This window comes from Portunus trituberculatus, chromosome 46, assembly GCF_017591435.1.
Source record: "Portunus trituberculatus isolate SZX2019 chromosome 46, ASM1759143v1, whole genome shotgun sequence".
Lineage (NCBI taxonomy): Eukaryota > Metazoa > Arthropoda > Malacostraca > Decapoda > Portunidae > Portunus > Portunus trituberculatus.
The window spans coordinates 9,478,394-9,498,980 of record NC_059300.1 but is presented as its reverse complement, the minus strand read 5'-3'; the positions used below and the strand labels follow the sequence as shown (position 1 = coordinate 9,498,980).

General features: G+C 41.6%; 1 protein-coding gene across 23 annotated transcripts in view; it reads left to right on the top strand.

Moving 5' to 3' along the window:
* LOC123519872 (potassium channel subfamily T member 2-like) overlaps window positions 1-20,587 on the top strand; it is a 624,454-nt gene that overhangs the window by 504,695 nt on the left and 99,172 nt on the right. For 20 of the 23 annotated variants that reach the window (XM_045281478.1, XM_045281488.1, XM_045281484.1 and 17 more), the window contains 8 exons: window positions 3,764-3,858; window positions 4,214-4,397; window positions 5,651-5,815; window positions 13,580-13,780; window positions 14,065-14,282; window positions 16,658-16,807; window positions 17,041-17,354; window positions 17,914-17,949. In XM_045281478.1, the coding sequence (XP_045137413.1) occupies window positions 3,764-3,858; window positions 4,214-4,397; window positions 5,651-5,815; window positions 13,580-13,780; window positions 14,065-14,282; window positions 16,658-16,807; window positions 17,041-17,354; window positions 17,914-17,949 (1,363 nt within the window). The remainder of the gene's footprint in view (window positions 1-3,763; window positions 3,859-4,213; window positions 4,398-5,650; window positions 5,816-13,579; window positions 13,781-14,064; window positions 14,283-16,657; window positions 16,808-17,040; window positions 17,355-17,913; window positions 17,950-20,587) is intronic. The other 3 variants (XM_045281480.1, XM_045281479.1, XM_045281487.1) reach the window with 1 other exon arrangement.

Sequence of the window (20,587 nt, the reverse complement as noted above, 5' to 3'; positions counted from 1 at the left end):
AGACAAGATAGAATCATGCATCCGTGTACTTCCCATCTTCCTTTTACAAGAAAAAAATAACAACATCTCTATTTCTCGCCTTCCTTGTCTATTAATTAGAGATGATGCTGCTCCTCCTTTTCCTGATCCTTTTTTTGTCTATGTATTTAATCAGTCAAGTCTGTTAGAAAAGCGTGAACTATCCGCAAGCTTCAGGTTTCATTGCGTTGAGTCTCCTTCACTCCTATGGGGCAAAACTAATTCTTGTTTATGCACCGGCTACAGATTAAGCCCTGGCACTCTTCCAGTAGCGTAAAATTAGTAGAAATACGAAGATGAATATAGAGAAAAAATGGTTTACGCCACCTAGGCGTAGGCCTTTGTGTGTACACTCTTGCCTTTCACGCTTGTTTAGCACCAATATCTCCTTTCTTCTGTGTCTGTGTGTGCGGGAAAACTTTTATTCATGAACATTCGTTCACAGCTGATGGCGTTCCCTGCACAGTCAAAGTGGCGGGGGGGGGGGGAGGCTAGGCGTTCCACAACAGTTTGACAGGCCATTTTTTACTTCTATTGAATCGTTGTTGCGTAATCGTGCACCTTTCTTTGGACCTTCCTAGTTTCTGTCCATATGTTTTCTAGAATGGAAAGTGTCTGGAACATTTGCAAGATTTATAATGGCAACATTTTCTCATTTTTCATGAATATAAAATTGTTATTCGTCTTTTCTTCTAATTTAGTCTCACTTGCTTCCAGGCATATGTATTACTATATTCCCCTCATACTAAAATTCATTAAAGCAAAATATCATTATAAAACATTGTGGTGACTGCTGCTGCTGCGGCTGCTGCTGCTGTTAGACACTGAAGAGGATTGTGAACAGTGAAAAGAGTGCTGCGGTGAGACGCCCTCCAGCACGCCCCTTCCAGCAGCAAAGCGTCCTGAGTGGTGACGTGGGCATATTTTTTTCCTTCCTTTCAGTGTTTGGAAAGGAGAGGATGTTGAGGGCTGTGCCACCTACCTTCAACACGTCGGCAGCCGGAGGCGTGTCTGCTGTCCTCCCTCACAACAACCATACAGTGCTCACGTTCCTCCTCGAGTACTTTATTTTTTATTACTCCTATATGCTTTTATAACATTGAGACTTCAAATTTCGAACAAGAGAAAATGTAACTCAGTAAAAGTCAGTAAAAGAAATGCGTGACCGTAATATGCGCAAGTTCACTTTACCGATGGGCGCGTCTCATGTCTGTGCCGAGAGAAGGGAAAAACAAACAAAAAGGTCTCCATTTTACATGTTATTTGTTTCAGTCATGTATATGTATTACCATGGTAATGAGAGTAAGGAAAAAATGTCATTACTCTTTACTCTAATTGGTTTAAAGCTGTGAAAGTTACATGTGCATTGGTAACACTGCTGAGCATCGCTTCACATCACCGTGACTGCCTGGACTTGTAACAACTCGCCCCAACAACACAGTGCCACGAGGCCACGAGCAAGGGGCGGTTGTGTGTCAGAGTAGATTATTCTCCATGAACAGACTTTCGAATGAGTTTGAGGCTGAGAATATTATCAGGAAAATGCATTTGGTTACTGGTGCGTCCATTTTTCATTTGTTAATCGCATATATGCATGCGTGCCTGAGGGCCAGTGGCTGCGTTATGTATTGTTATTACCCAGTTTGTGTTGAAACAGCTCAAATGGGGCAGGGGAGGGAAGAGTCCATTGGAAATGGAGGGGGGAGAATGGGATGGGACAGGTTGACAGGACAGAGGGTGCGTGAGGACTATTGGGTCCAGTTGCACCTATCTGCCAACCCACCTACCTACTGGGACAATTTTTAAACATGGGACGATGATATTTTGTTGCAATATATCATTTTTATTGATTATTGATTATTCATCACTTGATAATACATCATGATGAAGATGACACACTTAATGCACAAGTCTATGTGTAGTCAATACATCCACTGCTCCGTATGTTTTTCCACGTAATTGTCCTCCTCCTCCGAACCACATTGAGGTTCTCTTTTTTTGTGTGTAGTCTTACTTCCGTATTCATGGTCATTTTCGGTAATGACTTTCCCAACGGACTCCTTCACGGGATCATCGATTGGCACACTCGCTTTCTCTCAGGACCTTAGAGAAACAGAAAACACAGTTGCTATAAATACATTTCTTTTCTCCAGACTTTCATTGCAGCGCGCGTCCTATGTCGCTCTTGTCTCAGAGAGGAGAAAGGATCACATTATCTTGACGCAAGACACTGGAGTCTTCCGAGGAATACCTCTGTTATGTTATAGATAGATGTCGATTTGGTGTGCGGGTTTCAGGTCAGACCATTTGAAATAATTTAAATGGATACTCCCACGTGCTCACTCCTTTTGACCTTGCCTGAGTATTTCACTTCATCTTAGTTCATCTCTCGGCATCAAAGAAACAGCTTGCCCTCTCTAAATGACAGTAAACCAGAACCATTTCCAGTATTCATTTGCACTATTCAAGATCCATGTCACCTTCACTTAAACCATTACCATCATGACACGTGCTGTTATTGTGTAGTGTTTCTTGATGAGGGTGAGAGGAAGTACCTGAGCCAGTGTGTAGGAGGTACACCACATCCACTTTCAGACACTCGTAAAATATGCACATTTCACGCATGCAACCAAAGAATAAATAAATTTAGTAAAATCAATACCATAACATGGATACATCAATAAGACTAGTAAAAGCAATTAATGAAAGCATCCGTTTCTGTTCCGCCATGCCACCCTCTCCCCCTCTGCATCTATGCAATCCTATCGCGTCAATAACCACACCCACGTACACTCCCACGCCACACACGCGCCAGCTCACCCCTGCCTTCACTACTTCCCCACACACTCCCACGCCACACGCGCCAGCTCACCCCTGTCTCCACTACTTTCCCATACACTCTCTGTTTATCACAACGCTGTACGCAACACTCCACGGAAGCAATTCCTAGAGATCATAGCCAGAGTTTCTCTATTGAATGCCAACTATGCTCTTATCCATCTTCTTCCGTCACTCGTCTCTCACTTTTACCACATGTGTTTGCTACGTATAATGAAAAATTGCACAGAAAGACTGGTATGCGCCCTGCAGGTCTTCAGGCGACGCTATGGCGCGACTTTTATTGGATAGAAGGATTAATCAATTGAAATGAAACTTTACCGTCCCCTGTTTGTTTTACCGGTGCTGCCCTGAAAGAGATGGAAATGAAAGAAAGAATGAGAGTGAATTGGAGAAAAAAGAGTAAGATTGGCTGATATGAGCAGAGTGACAGGAGGAAGAGACGCAAGATCAAGGGGAAAGGAATCATGGACTGACTGAAGGAGCAAAAAGAAGTAAAGACGAATCTAGGAAGCTGAATAGGAGCAATTCACGTCACGGAAATAACAAGAAAAAAAGGAAATGAAAATAAGAGCCATGCATAAAAAAAAGAGGATGACTATAAAGAAAAATGATAATGCTGCTGACCTTCCTTGCCGAGATCGTCGTGAAATTGACAACGACCATCGATATCGTGAACTCCTTTCCCTTTGATCTTTACCTGCGAGGACTAATTAACTTTTCTTCAACCCGGCTGGCTCACTTGTTTCCTTCAGGATGAGAGTTTGAGAGAATTTGGAAATAGTTTTCAAGGATCGAGGCGCTAATGGATGGCACGAGACAGAACTTGAGTGAGAGGTTGTATGCAGCTACGCGAAAGTTACGGCCAAGAAGTGCTAACTTGCTTCTTTCTTCTCTCTTTCCCCAGAACGATCTCCACCGAGCAATGCAGAGATCACAGTCGGCGTTGAGTCAGCAGCTGATGATCCTTTGTGCCACCTTCATGTGTCTTGTCTTCACCAGGTACGTGTTAGGACCACTTTACACCTCACACTTATATCTAACACATCTGGTACCCATTACAGCTCGATTTCAAGTATAACACTACTTCCCAATGCCATAAGTCTTTTCTGTACATAGCCAACCAGTGTACGACATCCACACCCTGAAAACCAAGAAAACATTCTTCACACTACCTTGACCTCTCTAAAATGCGTCCATAACAGATTGATAAATAAGTAAATACCACGTATGTTATGCAATAAATGATTTTTTATTAACTTCATGTAACTAATCAAGCGCCCAGCCATTACACACCATCCATACCCTAAAAACCCACACGCCCTTCCATGACCTTCCCTCCACTTCTCCCTCCCAGCGTGTGCGGCATCCAGCACTTCCAGCGGGCAGGACACCGCCACCTGAACCTCTTCCAGGCCGTGTACTATGTGATTGTCACCTTCTCCACGGTGGGCTACGGAGACTTCGTGCCCGACATCTGGCCCTCGCAGCTCTTTATGGTCATCATGATCTGCGTGGCGCTCATCGTCCTCCCAACACAGGTTAGAAACGTGTTAGGTCATCCTCATCACGGGCAGGTCATCATCATATGCAGGTCAACTCAATCAAGATCTGCTGTGGGTTAGTTTTGTCCTTGGTCATCCCCATCACGGTTAGATCTTCGACTATATAGAGGTGGTTTCCATCAGAGTCATGTTAAGATCAGTTAAGTCTTATGCCATTCATCTCACTGTCAATTCATCGTTGTTTTTACTCGGGTAATCTCCGTTTTGAGTCAGCTCGCTCAAAATCAGTTCAAGGTCAGATTTGTCTCACTAAGTCACTCCCATTAAGATCATTCATCGTCCTCCCACACACTGCAGATCCCTCATAAGACCTCCCTCTTTAAGTCACACACATTTTAAGTCATCCCAACAAGGTCAGGTGAGCATATCTTTAGTAATCTCGCTGCCCATCTTCCCAAGAGCAGCCCAGTGGTCATGAGCTCTTAACTCTCCTCCGTTTGAGCAGCCATCGCCTCCACAGGTGCCACTCGTCTTCATAATAGCTGGAGGGCGTGTTAGGTGAAGGTGGGAAGCAGGGAATGGAAGAGAGAAATATTCATGGGGTCCTTTATCATAATTACCGTCACAACTCCCTCCTCTCACCCTCCTCTCTCCCTCCCACCCAGTACCTTTACGCTGCATCTCTTTTTTTTCTCCGCTCCCTTTCCCCTCCCGCCATTTTTTATCCTTTCCGTAAAAATATACACGATATCTCCTTTCACTTTTGTTTTCATGCCATTATTTCGTTATCTACCTCGTCCTTTACATCCGCATTCTTTGTTTATCTTAGAAATCATTCGTTGTCTTTTGTTATAGCACAGTTTTCGTACTATCTTTTCTATTGTTTGACATTTCCTTACCTTTCATATTCTGCCTCCCAAAACTCTTAATTTTCCATGACACACATTTCAAGAGTTTTATCTAATGGGACGCTATAATGTTTCTCTGTTTAGTTATGTCGCAGTCAGTACCACTCTCGGCCTAATTGTTTTGAAATCCGTGACATCAATTTCCACTGGACCTGCACACCCTCTCTTGTCTCGTTTATAATACTGTGTCATGCGGCGTCTTCCTCCACTCCTCCCCGACTGTCTGTCTTCCTAACATACCGCTCTGCCTCCTGTCCCCGAATAAACTCGTGAAAATTATGGAGGTTTATACTTCTTCCTTCCCTTGCCCTTCTTCCTGTTTCCCTCTCATTCCTCTTCCCATAAACTCTGAGAATGTCGTTGTTTTCCCGCGCCCCGCAGTTCGAGCAGCTGGCATTTACGTGGATGGAGAGAAAGAAGCTCGGAGGGACGTACTCGGCCCATAGAGCGCAGAGTGAGAAGCACGTGGTGGTTTGCTCCACTAATCTTCAGGCTGACACCATCATGGACTTCCTTAATGAGTTTTACGCCCATCCACACTTACAGGTGAGTAATTAATTAACTATTTAACTTTTATTTGGCACATTTCTCCTTAATTACTGATACATATTGTTCTGCAGGCGCCTCCAATCTTTAAATCTTTCAATATTGGGACACATTTTTACCTTAAGATTTGTGTACGATTAAACTATTTTATTGACTTTAGGAAGTGTCTATGGAGGTCAGAAGATTAGTGGCCACTGCCTTCACTATTCTAATCCCCACATAATTTTCTGAAGCTTTATAAAAACACCAAATAGTAAGCAGAATGAATATGGAAACATGTCATGATACTGAAGTGGTTAAGGTGAATCGAAAATGTAAAATCTGTTCGTCATAATCCGCTTCTTCTTGTAGATGCTTATAAAGATTTCATTCATTACTTTTGGTGCAGTTCATTGTTTCGTATCATAGTGGAGGTGTTAAAGGACACTGCGGCTTCCTTGTCCTGCTGTCTCTCGGCGTCTCCTTTCCTTTATGTAAGAGGAGTAAAAATAGGAACGTTGTTGTTGTTGTTGTTGTTGTTGTTGTTGTTGTTGTTGTTGTTGTTGTTGTTGTTGTTGTTGTTCTTGTTGTTGTTGCAATTTTCTTAATTAAGATAGGAGACTTTTTTCTGATTTTTAGTCTCGTGTGTTGTTAGTTTTGTAGCGGCTGTTGTGAAGGTATTCTAAAAGTTTGATGGGAGGTTTTCTTTTATGGACGACCGATTCAGCCATCATCAGCCCCATCTGCCCTTGCTTTACGAGTCTGTACACACATTCTCTCTCTCTCTCTCTCTCTCTCTCTCTCTCTCTCTCTCTCTCTCTCTCTCTCTCTCTCTCTCTCTCTCCTCTGTTAATTGGCCTGAATTGCATTCCACTTTACTCCCTGTGTGTGTGTGTGTGTGTGCGTTTGCATGTGTGTGTGTGTGTGTGTGTGTGTGTGTGTGTGTGTGTGTGTGTGTGTGTGTGTGTGTGTATTCACCTAGTTGTATTCACCTAGTTGTAATTTTACAGGGCCTAGGTATCATATTCGTGTGGCCCCGTCTCCATATCTACACACATCCAACTTTCCTTTAAAACTATGCACACTCCTCGCTGACACCACCTCCTCACTCAAACTATTCCACACCTCCACACATCTTTGTGGGAAACTATATTTCTTCACATCCTTCAAGTATATTCCCTTGGCTATCTTTTTACTATGCGATCTCGTAGTTTTGTTTAAATTTTCCTCTCTCAACATCATTTGCTCATTATCCACTTCATCCAGTCCGTTCAACAGTTTATAAACCTGTATTAAATCTCCTCTTTCTCTTCTTTGTTCCAAGGTAAGCAAATTCATTTCTTTTAATCTCTCCTCATAGGTCATTTCTGCCAATTCCGGAACCATTTTTGTTGCCATTCTCTGCAATCTCTCCAACTTCCTTATATGCTTCTTTTTATAAGGGGACCAAACCACTCCAGCATATTCCAATCTTGGTCTAATTACCGTACTAATTAATTTCTTCATCATATCTTTATCCATATAATGGAAGGCTAATCCAATATTTTTATCAAATTATATGTTTCTCCAAACATCTTATCAATATGAGCCTCAAACTGCCCATGGTCTTGTATTATCACTCCCAAATCCTTTTCCTTTTCCACCTTTTTCAACACTACTTCTTCACCCATCTTATATGACCCTCTTGGCCGTCTTCCACTCTTCCCCATCTCCATCACATGACTTTTGCTCAGATTAAATTCCATTTGCCACCTCTTGCTCCACTCCCAAATCTTATCCAGATCTGCCTGTAAAATTTCACAATCTTCTTCACTCTTCACACACCTACACAACTTCGCATCATCCGCAAACAAATTAATATAACTGTTTACTCCTCTGGCATGTCATTAATATAGACAAGGAAAAGTATTGGTGCCAGCACTGAGCCTTGTGGGACTCCACTCTCCACCACCAACCAGTCCGACTTTGCATCCCTTATTACCGTTCTCATCTCCCTCCATCTCAAGTAGTTTTCCATCCACTTTAACACTTTTCCTTTCAGTCCTCCATAAATCTCTAATTTCCATAGCAGTCTCATGTGAGGTACCTTGTCAAAAGCTTTTTTAAATCCAAATATACACAGTCCATCCATCCTCTCTCTCTTGTATTTTGTCAACCACTCTTGAATAAAAGCTCAGTAGATTTGTTACACATGACCTCCCTTTCCTAAAGCCAAATTGATGATCCGATAATAACTTATGATCCTCCAGGAACCGTATCCAATATTTCTTTATCACCCTCTCACAAATCTTACCGACCACACTTGTTAGAGACACAGGTCTATAGTTAAGAGGCTCTTCCTTACTGCCTCCCTTATAAATGGGCACCACTTCAGCTCTTTTCCACTCTACTGGTACTTCCCTGTTTCTAATGAGCACCTTATAATATCATATAATGGATCAATCAATTCTTCTCTACATTCCTTCAATAATTTTCCTGAAACTTCATCTGGTCCCATCGCTTTATCATCTTTAAGTTCCTCCAACATTTTATATAACTCCTTTTTAGGTATCTTAATGTCATCCATGTGCACATTTCCTTGTACATTCTGAGGCTTTACAAACATTGTTTCTTTAGTAAATACTTGTTGACCTATTATTTAGCAATTCCGCTATATTCTTAGGGTCATCTACTATCCCTTGCTCTCCTTTTAATCTTTCAATGGACTCTCTCTTTTTAAGTTTACCATTTATGAACCTGTAAAACAATTTTGGATGTTCCTTACTCTTGTCTACAATATCTTTTTCAAATTTTCTTTCTTCCTCCTCCTTACCCTCACATACTCATTTCTCGCCACTCTATAATTCTCCTTATTTAGTATATTCCTGCTCTTTTCCATCTTTTCCAAGCCACATCTCTCTTTTCCTTAGCCTTAACACAAGTTGCATTAAACCAATCCTTTCTTCCTTCCTCTCTCGGTTTATACTTTGGTACAAATTTCATAACTCCTTCTTTATAATATTTCATAAAAATCTCATATTTTTTTGCACTTCTCTGATTTGTAACATCTCCTCCCAATCTAATTTTCTGAAATAATTTTTCAAACTTTCTGTGTCCATCTTTCTATAATTCAATCTACCACTCCTGTATGTCTCATCTCTCCTTCGCTGTGTTGTTGCTATCTGCATTTCCATAACCACATGATCACTCTTTCCCAAAGGACATTTGTATTGTATATCTCCACATAGGTACACTTCTCTTGTTAACACCAAATCCAGTCTAGCCGGTTCATCATCTCCTCTATATCTAGTATTTTCCTTCACCCTCTGTTCCATCATATTTTCCATCATTAGATTAAGAAATCTCTCTCCCATGCTTCCTCTCCAACACCACTTACTAGATTTTCCCAATCCACCTCCTTACAATTAAAATCTCCTACTAGTATCACCTTTCTTTTTCCAGATAATACACTTTCCAAACTCTGTAAAGTATCCTTGATCATATTGTCGTATTCCCTTAATGTCCAAGAATTTGTTTTAGGAGGTACATAGGTCACCATGATTATTAATTCTTTTCCATCACTTTTTATCCTTATGCTTATCACTTCTGCGTTGTTCTTCCCATACCAAACCTTATCCACATTTATTTCTTCGTCATAATCATAACTCCTCCTCCACCTTTACTCTCTATCCTTTCTCCATATATTATATTTATTATCCAAATTTATCTTTGTTTTTTCATGCAATTTTGTCTGTCAAACACACTATATCAGGCTTCTCCACCATCATATAGTCTTGCAATTCCAATCTACTTGACAGTATCCCATCTATATTAGTATACATTACGGTCCACCCACTGCTCCTCTAGGGGTTCCTCCGCATTCCTTCTTTCCACATACCACTTTCTGACTCTCTCTCCTATAACTCTCCAAAAACTTTTCTTTTCCTCCTCAGACCGCTCATCATTTTTCCTTCTCGCCTCTTCCACCAATTCCTTATATCTTCTCCTCTCTTCCTCATTTCTATTTTTTTCACAAACACCTCTTTACAACCTTCTACCTCTCTTAACTTTGATGTTCTATATAGGATATCCTCCGCAGATTGTTGTGACTTCAGTACTACTTTAATCGGTCTCCTTACTCCCTCCTTATACGGACCCAGTCTATGGATCTCTTCCACTTCTTCTTGTAGGTCTTTTTTTCATCATCATTTAGATTTTTGAACAGATCTCTTACCGTTTTTAATTCTTCCTTAATTCTCTTAGGCTTATATGTTATATTTTGTTCTTTCATCCCAAATATTAACACACTCTTCTTCTTTTCTGCTATTTCTCTTATCAATGTTTCCTTATTCTTCATTACATTAACCAGTTCCTTGGACCTTTCTTTTTTGTCTTCCTTCAACTGATCTTTAATTATTTCTTGTAATCCAACCATCTCTGCTTCCCTCGACTCAGTCCATTGTGTTTTCTTCAGTTCCCATTCCTTTCAAACCTTTCATTCTGCTCACTAATCATTTCCTTAAAGTCATCTTTCTCCTTTACTACTTTCTCCATTTTCTCCTCCAACCGTCTCTTGTATTTTCCAACCTCCACTCTCAAGTGTGCATTCTCATCCACCAATCGTTATTTCATTTTCCTCCAGTCTCTTAACTCTTTCCTTCAAAGCCTTGCGGAATTCTCTGTCCTGCTCCTCCTCACTCCTCTGAACTTTTAATTCCTTCACCAACTCCTCAAATCTCTTCTCCAACATTAGCAATCTACCTTGCATTGTTGCCCTGTTGAAGATGGACTCATATTTTGACTGGCCACTTTTGGTTTTGCTCCTGGGCCTCATCAACATATTTTGAATTTGGTAACTTATTTCTTACAGGTCTATCCATTTCATTTCACTCTTCCTGGGAGCATGTGGTGTGTGTGGTCACTGGGGCCAGGCCTGGTAGCTTTGTGTGTGTGGTGGGATGCGTTGGCGGCTGTTTATGGCTGGCCTTTGTGTGGTTTCTGCGCTGTCGTTTGGAGTGTGGAGGTTCTCACACCTCCGATCACTCCCATGTACACGCCACCAGGCTACGTTCACTCTGTACACTCGTTCACTCGCTCTGGTTGCCCTTTTGTACTAGTGACAGTTCTCACTCCAAGCACATTATTTAGCGTGTGGAGTGTTAGGTAGACGACACTCTGAGCAAGGAGGCACGTCTGCTCTCCACGGAGCGCGGAGTGTGTGTGTGTGTGTCTGTAGCAGGAGGAGGGCTGTCAGAGTTCTCGTTCCTGTGAGTGTGTTAGAGTAAGTCCCTCACCCATTAGTGGCCATTACCATCAACTCCCGTGCTGTTCCGTCTTGTGAGTGGCGGTTCACAGTAGTTCCCTTGCCTCTTGCACAGGTAGAATGTGTGTCTCTGGCATATGAGTATAATGGGAGAAGGCAAACAACAGCATACATTTATTTGGTGGGTTCCTCGTGCTTCGTTGGGCCACGAGTATTCAGCACTAATTGCACTGGAAGAGGTGGAATAGTGATGCGTTAATTAGCTTGAGTAAAGAACATGTATGCCAGCTCCCACATAATAAACGATAGATGAAAATACATGCAGGACAAGGTTATGATGGCTATTCTTCGCTATACACGCATGCATACATACATGTATACATACATTCGTACATACATATACATACATATATACATACGAAGATAACTACATAATAAGTACGCAGTTCATTAAGCATATACCTCCAAGATATCTAAGTTTGTCAGAGAGAGAGAGAGAGGAGAGCCCGCTTACCTGTTGGTGTAGGAAGTTAGCCAATTCGCCTTAATGGCACTCATGAATATCTGAAGAGGAGGAAGCGGGAAGCTCGATGAAGGTGTTGCTTGTGCGACAGGAATGTGTACAAACTGTATGGCTTCAGGTGGACTGGACGTCAGGTTGACTCAGACCTCCGGGAGAAAAAAAAGGAAAAGATGCAGTGGCCTCATTATCAGGACTTCATTAGAGCGAACACTAGAATTGGGTCGTGAGAGCTTTTCTTCATTTCGCTTTTTTTTTTCTTCCAATGCGCTGATAGATCTGCTGTTTTATTCATACGAACTGGTTTTATGAAGTAATGAGCAATTTGGTGGTTTTCATGTTTGGCTTATAGTAGTTTCCATAAATCCTCAGATATGGACGCGTATCTCATGTGCAGTATGCGGTAAATTTTGCTATCCAAATTAGGTTTTTAGGTCACTTCGCAACTGCAAGTTCTACCCAAACTTATTCCTGAAAACTGTATTTAAAATTAGATCTGATATGCAATTTTTCAGAAACTATATTCTCTCTCTCTCTCTCTCTCTCTCTCTCTCTCTCTCTCTCTCTCTCTCTCTCTCTCTCTCTCTCTCTCTCTCTCTCTAAGTTTTCAGAGGGAAAAAAAGAGGATAATCACAGACTTTGGGAATGAATGATTTCCAAGAACCGAAACGAACGAGTCCTGGCATTGGGATTCAATTAGCCAGTGGAGCGAACAAGCGCGCCCTCCTCTTGAGGCTCCTCGTGGCCCACCGATCTGCTACTTAACATGATTATACAAAACTGATTTCTAATCACTTTACGGAGAAAGGGTTCACCAATGCGTAAAATTTCCAATATTCTATTTAGCAGATCGCAAATTTCTTTTGAAACTACGAAATTAGTAGCTGATGAAGTACAATGCGAGGGAGATGAGAGATAAATAGTTGTCAGGCGCCAGCAGGCCTTAGGCAGCTTGTTGCAGGTCAGTGCTGTCTTTAGGAATCTCACATGATTGTTGTTGAGGCGCATTAAACCAATCGCTCTATCTATCTGTCCTTCCAATCTGTGTCCATTTTGATAATCTCGACTTTGTATTCAAACATCTGGATATGGACGTTGCACAATTCAAATCTTTATATAGTTTTCCTCCCCTAAAACTCAAGGAATAGCCACCACTTCCCTTGTAGACATACAATGAACTGTCTCGTTTTTAGTATTATACTTGTACCTGTACCTGTAGGTGGTGTAGCCAGGAGGAGAGTAAGACATACACGGCGCGTCACAGCGTTTAATAATCAATGCAACTATAATTGCTTCCGTGTTCACAGCGAAGATAAGTGCGGCTGATTTCTTTTTTTTTTATTTCTTTTTCTTTTTCTTTTACGTGGCGAGGTTGATAATGGTTTTGCATAAGGTGGTGAGCATTATCGGGCTACATCCATCTGGTGTTGAACCATGTGATAATGACACATTTTGAGATAGCGTGTGTACCTACACATACTTGTAAACCTGCCTGTTGCTAAGAGAGAAAGATTCCTAATACTTCTCTTCATATCCGCCATCCGTATAACCCCTACAGCCTTCCACAATGTCTACAGTGTAGATCTGGCATCAGACTGTTATTGCCATTATTAATATACGTCATAAGGATTTTTTTTTTTTTTACTATTTTTACGTGATATTGAAAGGTGTTTCCAATTACTTATACAGTACAGTACAGTACAGTGCAGTACAGTAACCTATAGTGCAGCATCTTTCTCTAATTGCAAGATCGTAGCCCTCAACAAAGAATGCTAATATCTAAAAAAAAAAAAAAAAAACGGGTTACGATTTTTCTTTATGCTGCAATGCGTAATTACTGAGACCTTTCAGGCGAGCAACACGCGGTAATCCGGACATCGCCTCTCGGATTTGCCAGAATCTTCCATGGCACTCACTGCTTACATTTCTTCATACTTTTGTGTGTGCGTGTAAAGTTGTGTTATGTGCTCCTTCAATTACTTGTTCGCCAAGCGTCACCACCCTCCTCCTCCTCCCCCTTCAGGACTACTTCGTGGTACTCCTGTCGCCCATGGAGTTGGATCCAACGATGAAGATGATCCTGCAGGTGCCAATGTGGGCGCAACGGGTTATATACATCCAGGGGTCGTGTCTCAAGGACGGGGACCTCACGCGGGCCAGGATGAGCGAGGCAGAGGCGTGCTTCATCCTAGCCGCCAGACAGTACACCGACAAGACCGCCGCTGTCAGTACCCTGCGGGAGGACAAAGCGCCTCTTCTTTTACTATCTTTGCAGCAACAATTTATCATGATATCTTCTTGGCTCTGCTTCAGGATGTGGATTAATAATTCTTTACTGGGTATATTTCTTTTGATAATCCTGTAAGTTTTTTTTTTTTTTTTTTTTTTTATTCTTATTTTCATCAGTTGTCTTAACTTTCATTGTCTTTTCAAAGCTTGACCCTCGCACGTGTAACTGAAATGTTGGAAGGAATCATCTAAGACGTCTTGGTCCTTTCCATCCCGCAGGACGAGCACACCATCTTGCGTTCCTGGGCCGTGAAGGACTTCGCCCCCAACGTGCCCCAGTACGTGCAGATCTTCCGCCCAGAGAACAAGTTGCACGTGAAGTTCGCAGAGCACGTGGTGTGTGAGGACGAGCTCAAGTACGCCCTGCTCGCCAACAACTGTATGAGTCCGGGCATATCCACCCTAGTGACGCTGCTGCTGCACACTTCCCGCGGCCAGTGAGTCTCAGGGGACCTCTCTCTCTCTCTCTCTCTCTCTCTCTCTCTCTCTCTCTCTCTCTCTCTCGATGTATCCTATTACTTCTGCTCCCCTTCCCCTCCTTCCGTTTCGTCCATTTCCGTCCTTTACGCTCTCTCTCTCTCTCTCTCTCTCTCTCTCTCTCTCTCTCTCTCTCTCTCTCTCTCTCTCTCTCTCTCTCTTTTCAATTTCTTTTACTTTTCCTCCTCCTCCTCCTCCTCCTCCTCCTCCTCCTCCTCCTCCTCCTCCTCCTCCTCCTCCTTCTTCTCCCTCTCGATGTTTTCAATTTCTTTTACTCTCTTCCTCTTCCTTCCGCTTCGTTCCCGTTCACCTTCTCTGTCTTTACTTGTACGTTTACTTGTTACGTTCTTGTTTTCTCCACGCTTCCTCTTCACAGTGTGTACTCTACCTGGTTTTCTCTCTCAATGACGCATCTGTTCTTTTCTCCCACGTAGGGTCTTCACTACCTCTCCTTTCCGTGCGACTGCTAGTGCGACCATCATTCCTACTCTTACCTTCCCCTAGGTACCATTTCGAGACACTTTTAAGGGCGATGTAAGCTCCGAAATACCAGGGGTCCCGATGTCTAGATTGGGTCCCGTGTGAGCAATGAATCCTTTTTTTGGAGATTTTTGTCCGACTTACGAATAAAATAATGATTCGCTCCCTCCTTCTGCAATAGTTAGTAAGGTATGGAGCAGACGCACTTTCCTTACCTGTAATTTCATTATTCTATTCAATCAATTTTTGTAGGGATGTGTTTTTTCCAAAAGAGTATTTAAATATACCCAGGAACTAAGGCGATTAAAGCTCGCAGTCCAGACTCATAAGAAGGGGTGGGTAAGTATATAATTGTGTATAATGATATAAGTCGCTACGCTACCTCCATTACTTTCATAGGTATCTCAGTGGTTGTGATAAATTCATAAACAATGAAATGTAACCACAGAAAGAAAGCCTAAGTGTCCCAGTACTGATCTTGTCCTAATGTTGGTCTTGGCATTTCTCAATTAAAACCATTTCATGCGTCACTCCTTGCACCAAATTTTCAAACATTTTGGTGTACCTAGTTTACCTAGTGATTACTTCCAGTAGGAATTTCCAGAACGTTTTTCGGTATTCTAGCTATAGTTTAACAAATATTTTACATTATCAATTAAAAACACACTTGAGAACTCGACCACTTATCTCTTTGACCTTTGAAAATAGTTAACATTAAAGAAGGAAGCGTTTATGAATACTAGTACTAAGAGATACCTTTACTTGAGATTTATCTTGGGGAAGACACGGCAAGAAAACGGCTTATAGAGGAGAGAGTAATGAATCGTTGCAAAATGCTGCTTTGGGCACATTGGGAATGGGAATAGTGGTGGATGTCTCCATGCTGCTGACAGATGCCAGATACATGGGAGGTATTACCCAAGATATATTGGTATTACCCACACATAGCTTTTTGTTTAATGATTTCTGATTATAATTATGTGGCCATTAACGCCTTAAACCAGTGACTATATGTTGAGGCAAAGGAAGGTAAGAGTTACTTCCTCAGTCGAAAATAATGCGTCTCTACTTCGAAAGTGCCAGTAATGTCAGCGTGTATAATCCGTGTGTTGTTCAAGATCACCCTGGTCTTGCATGTGTGATCTTCGGTAAAACAAAAGATGGCATGTTGTGAAGATAGTGTCAACACCAGTCATCACGCGGGGCAGGCTAACCTCATTTTTGCTTAAGAATATTCTCTCACTTTACCATTCTGTATTTCACCACAGTGAGTATTTTCGGCATGTTGTGTGTGAAGAGAGCTTTGTAAAACTATTATGCAACTGTCATGGTCGATGAGTAGGCATGTGGCCGGGACTCATTGTTGGCCTTCTCCCCCTAATTCTTTCTGTAAATGTACGAATTTCTTACCATCAGCTTTGCTCTCCCGTTGAGGAAAGTAATGATGGGAGCAAAATGGTGTAGAAATTAAGTCAGTTAGTCGACAAAGTAGCTACTAGATGTGCCCCTGTACCGTGCCACTCACCCCTCGCGGTTCACACGCCCCGTGATGAGGAAAGCCCCTCAGCAGAGGAGAAATTAATGAGCTCTCCAGTTGAGAAAGTTGTAAGGTGTGTTAGGTTGATTAGGAGTAATTGGCTGGCATAATTAATGAGAGAGAGAGAGAGAGAGAACATAACCTTTCACCAGCCACATTTCAGAGATTAACATTATTCTCCTTTCTGGTGATATCACTCTCACTCTCCCATTTCGTTATCCTCTTCACACCACCTTTGTCTCTCTTCCTCCTTCTTGTACTCCTTTTTTTTCCTTCCTTCCTTCTCTTTCTCACCATCATCTTCCTGATGTGTTCCAGGGAGGGCCAGGCGTCGCAGGAGGACTGGCACCGGCTGTATGGGAAGTGTTCAGGCAATGAGATCTACCACATCAAGCTGAGCGACTCTCGGTTCTTCGGGGAGTATGAGGGGAAAAGTTTCACCTACGCCAGCTTCCACTCTCATCGCAAGTATGTGTCAAATACTTCCTTCTTCAAGCCTTTTTCTTTCTTTCTTTTGTGTGAGTGGGTTTTGTTAATAAATGTTGTTTATAAGGTAATGATTATTCTCTCTCTCTCTCTCTCTCTCTCTCTCTCTCTCTCTCTCTCTCTCTCTCTCAAGATCTTTTACCTTTATATTTACCTATCCATATGCAATGATTCTTTTTTCACTTCCAGCCTTATTCATCCCACTCACTCCACAGGTATGGTGTGGCTCTTGTTGGGGTCCGGCCAGCCGAGCTCCCAGAGTTTTATGAAGACACCATCATGCTCAACCCAGGCCCAAGACATATCATGAAGAAGACAGATCTGTGCTTCTACATGAGCATCACCAAAGAAGAGAATAGTGCCTTTGTGGTGGGGTCTACTTCCACCAACACCACTACTGCCAACCAGGAGGGAAGGGTGGAGGGAGGGGGTGCTGATGCCTCACTCACCAAAGACCCAGAAAGAGGTGTTGGAGGAGGAGAGAGAAGGGAAGGTGATCGAGAGGAACCCTTACCCAAACCAAGATCAGGTAAGTCTTTACACCAAGCCGAACATTCAAGTATGTCGAGAAATTGCTGAGGGAAAGACTGATTTAATATTTATGATTAACTAAAGCTTTTGTTCATAAAGAATCCACTGTAGAAATTAAACACCTGATTTCTAATGTGTTGACCCTATCAGACCTGTTTGCAATCCTTCCCGACTTGTTTCCCTGGTTGACAAGAAACACTGCTTGCTTTACATTAATTTCTGCCATGTTAGTGTAATCATAAGGCAAGTCTTATCCATTGCCACTGTCTAATATTCTTGATATTTTGGCTTATTTCTGTCTTCTTCAATCTCTCTCTCTCTCTCTCTCTCTCTCTCTCTCTCTCTCTCTCTCTCTCTCTCTCTCTCTCTCTCTCTCTCTCATAAAGCATATGTACATATACTGCTGTTCCAGTTAATGACTTAACAACAACCTCCATACATGCACTTATGTGGATGTCTGCCTGTCTGCCTCACATTTAACAAGAAGCGAAGCACAGTATCTTTCTTTAGCATTCAATCGAGACTTAACAGTTACACGTAATATTTCTTGATTGTAGGGCGAAGGTGTGTTCTTCTCAAGCTGCGCTCAAACGGTACGGAAGGGATGTCCTATACACCCCCACTCACCTTCTTCAGCCTCTTTATATTTTGAGGTTAAATTAGGATAGTATCAACTGCCTTTTTTCCCTCAGATGGATCTAGTGAATTTAGTTTAAAATATTTTTACTTAACAGAGATTTTTAAATAGTTTTTCTTTTTTTGATATATTATCTTAGTCTAGCTCTATCCTTTTATCGCTCGCCAATAACCAAAATCTGTTTGTATAACAATTTTGGACAAGTTACCGTATATGTCTTGTTATAAGACATCCACATATTTATAAAAAGAAAAAAAGGCTTAACTGAGCTAATCTCATTGTTTTAGAGGAAAACCTTAATGGTGTACTTGTTCAAGAGAAAACTATTTAATAGAAGTCTAGGATTGTGGAAATGAGAATAACTTTTCACTTGAATGAAACAAGCCCCTTACAAGTAGTCAAGGATGGATTCCCAGGGTTTTTTCATATTATGATGATATGTTAACCACAACACCGTAATATGCACATTAAATATAACTCAGACATGGTTACTTCCAAGAAATTTGTACACATGATTCTATGCATTTGTCAAGTAGCATAAAAAGGATACTAGTACTGTTTCTTTCATACCATCTTGCACAAACTCTATTCATGTTTTGCACCAGATCGTGTTCATAACTTTAGATGATATTTAGAATTATACATAGTATTCCGGCCCTCCAAACAGCTGTATCTGCAACAAACGTACAACAATAACACATTTTATTTTGTTATGGTAATATATATACACACTAATAACTTAGCTGCACAGAGGCATCTTGGTAAACATCAGAACTTTAAGCAGTTATTATTTAATTTGTATGCTATACTGTGTGTGTGTATGTGTGTGTGTGTGTGTGTGTGTGTGTGTGTGTGTGTGTGTGTGTGTGTGTGTGTGTGTGTGTGTGTAATTCACTGTTTGATCTGCTGCAGTCTCTGACGAGACAGCCAGACGTTACCCTACGGAACGAGCTCAGAGCTCATTATTTCCGATCTTGGGATAGGTCTGAGACCAGGCACACACCACACACCGGGACAACAAGGTCACAACTCCTCGATTTACATCCCGTGTGTGTGTGTGTGTGTGTGTGTGTGTATTTACCTAATTGTATTTACCTAATTGTAACATACGGGAAAAGAGCTATGCTCGTGTTGTCCCGTCTCCATATCTATTAATGTCCAGCTTTTTCTTAAAATCATGAATATTCCTTGCGTTGACCACTTCCACGTCTAAACTATTCCATGCTTCCACCCTTCTATGAGGGAAGCTATATTTTTCACATCTCTCCTATAAGTGGCCATTTTAGTTTTTTCCCATGCCCTCTCGACATTCTTTCATTCCACATACACAGATCTTCCCTATCCATTTTTTCCATGCCAATCATCACTCTGTATATTGCTATCAGGTCTCCCTTTCTTCTGTTTTCCAGGGTCGGAAGTTGCATTCTTTTCAGTCTGTCTTCATAAGTCAAATCTCTTAAGTCAGGCACCATTTTTGTTGCAGCCCTCTGTACTTTCTCTAGTTTCCTTATGTGTTTCTTTAAGTTCGAGCCCACTGTATTGTTGCATATTCAAGCCTCGGTCTTATCATTGCAGTAATTATTTTCTTCATCATTTCTTCATCTAAATATACGAACGCCACTCTTATGTTCCTCAATAAGTTCAATACTTCTCCAATTATTTTGTTTATATGTCTCTCTGGCGATAGGTCATTGGTAATTGTCACCCCAAGGTCTTTTTCTTCATGACTGGTTTTATGTCTTCATTTCCTATCTTGTACATACTCCTGATTCTTCTTTCACTCTTGCCAAACTCTATTTTCTTGCATTTTGTCGTGTTGAACTCCATTTGCCATGTACAGCTCCATTTCCATATTCTGTCCAAGTCTTCCTGGAGTAGTTCGCAATCTTTGTCACATCTCACTTTTCTTAACAATTTTGCATCGCCTGCAAATAGGCTCACATAACTGGACACCCCATCCACCATGTCATTTATGTAGACCGCGAACATTACTGGTGCCAACACTGATCCCTGTGGAACTCCACTCTCCACCAAGCCCCATTCTGATGGTCTGTCCTTAATTATTGTTCTCATTTCTCTTCCTACCAAAAGTCTTCCATCCATTTTAGTAAACTGCCATGCACTCCTCCTACCATTTCAAGTTTCCAGATCAGTCTCCGGTGTGGTACCTTATCAAAGGCCTTTTTTAAATCCAGATATATTCCATCAGCCCAACCATCTCTTTCCTGTATTACATCTATCACCCTCGAATAGTAACATATCAGGTTTGTCGTGCATGAACGCCCTTTTCTAAAACCAAATTGACACTCACAAAGTATGTCATTTTTCTCCAAGAAGTCTGTCCATCTATTCTTCACCACCCTCTCACACATCTTAGCTACCACACTTGTAAGTGACACTGGTCTATAGTTCAATGGGTCTCTCTTGTTACCTGATTTATAGATTGGGACAATGTTAGCTCTTTTCCAGTCTTGGGGCACTACACCTTCCCTTAATGAGGCATCAATTACTTCACAAACTTTTTCTGCCAGTTGCTCCTGCATTCTCTTAAAATCCATCCTGATACCCCATCAGGTCCCACAGCTTTTCTCACT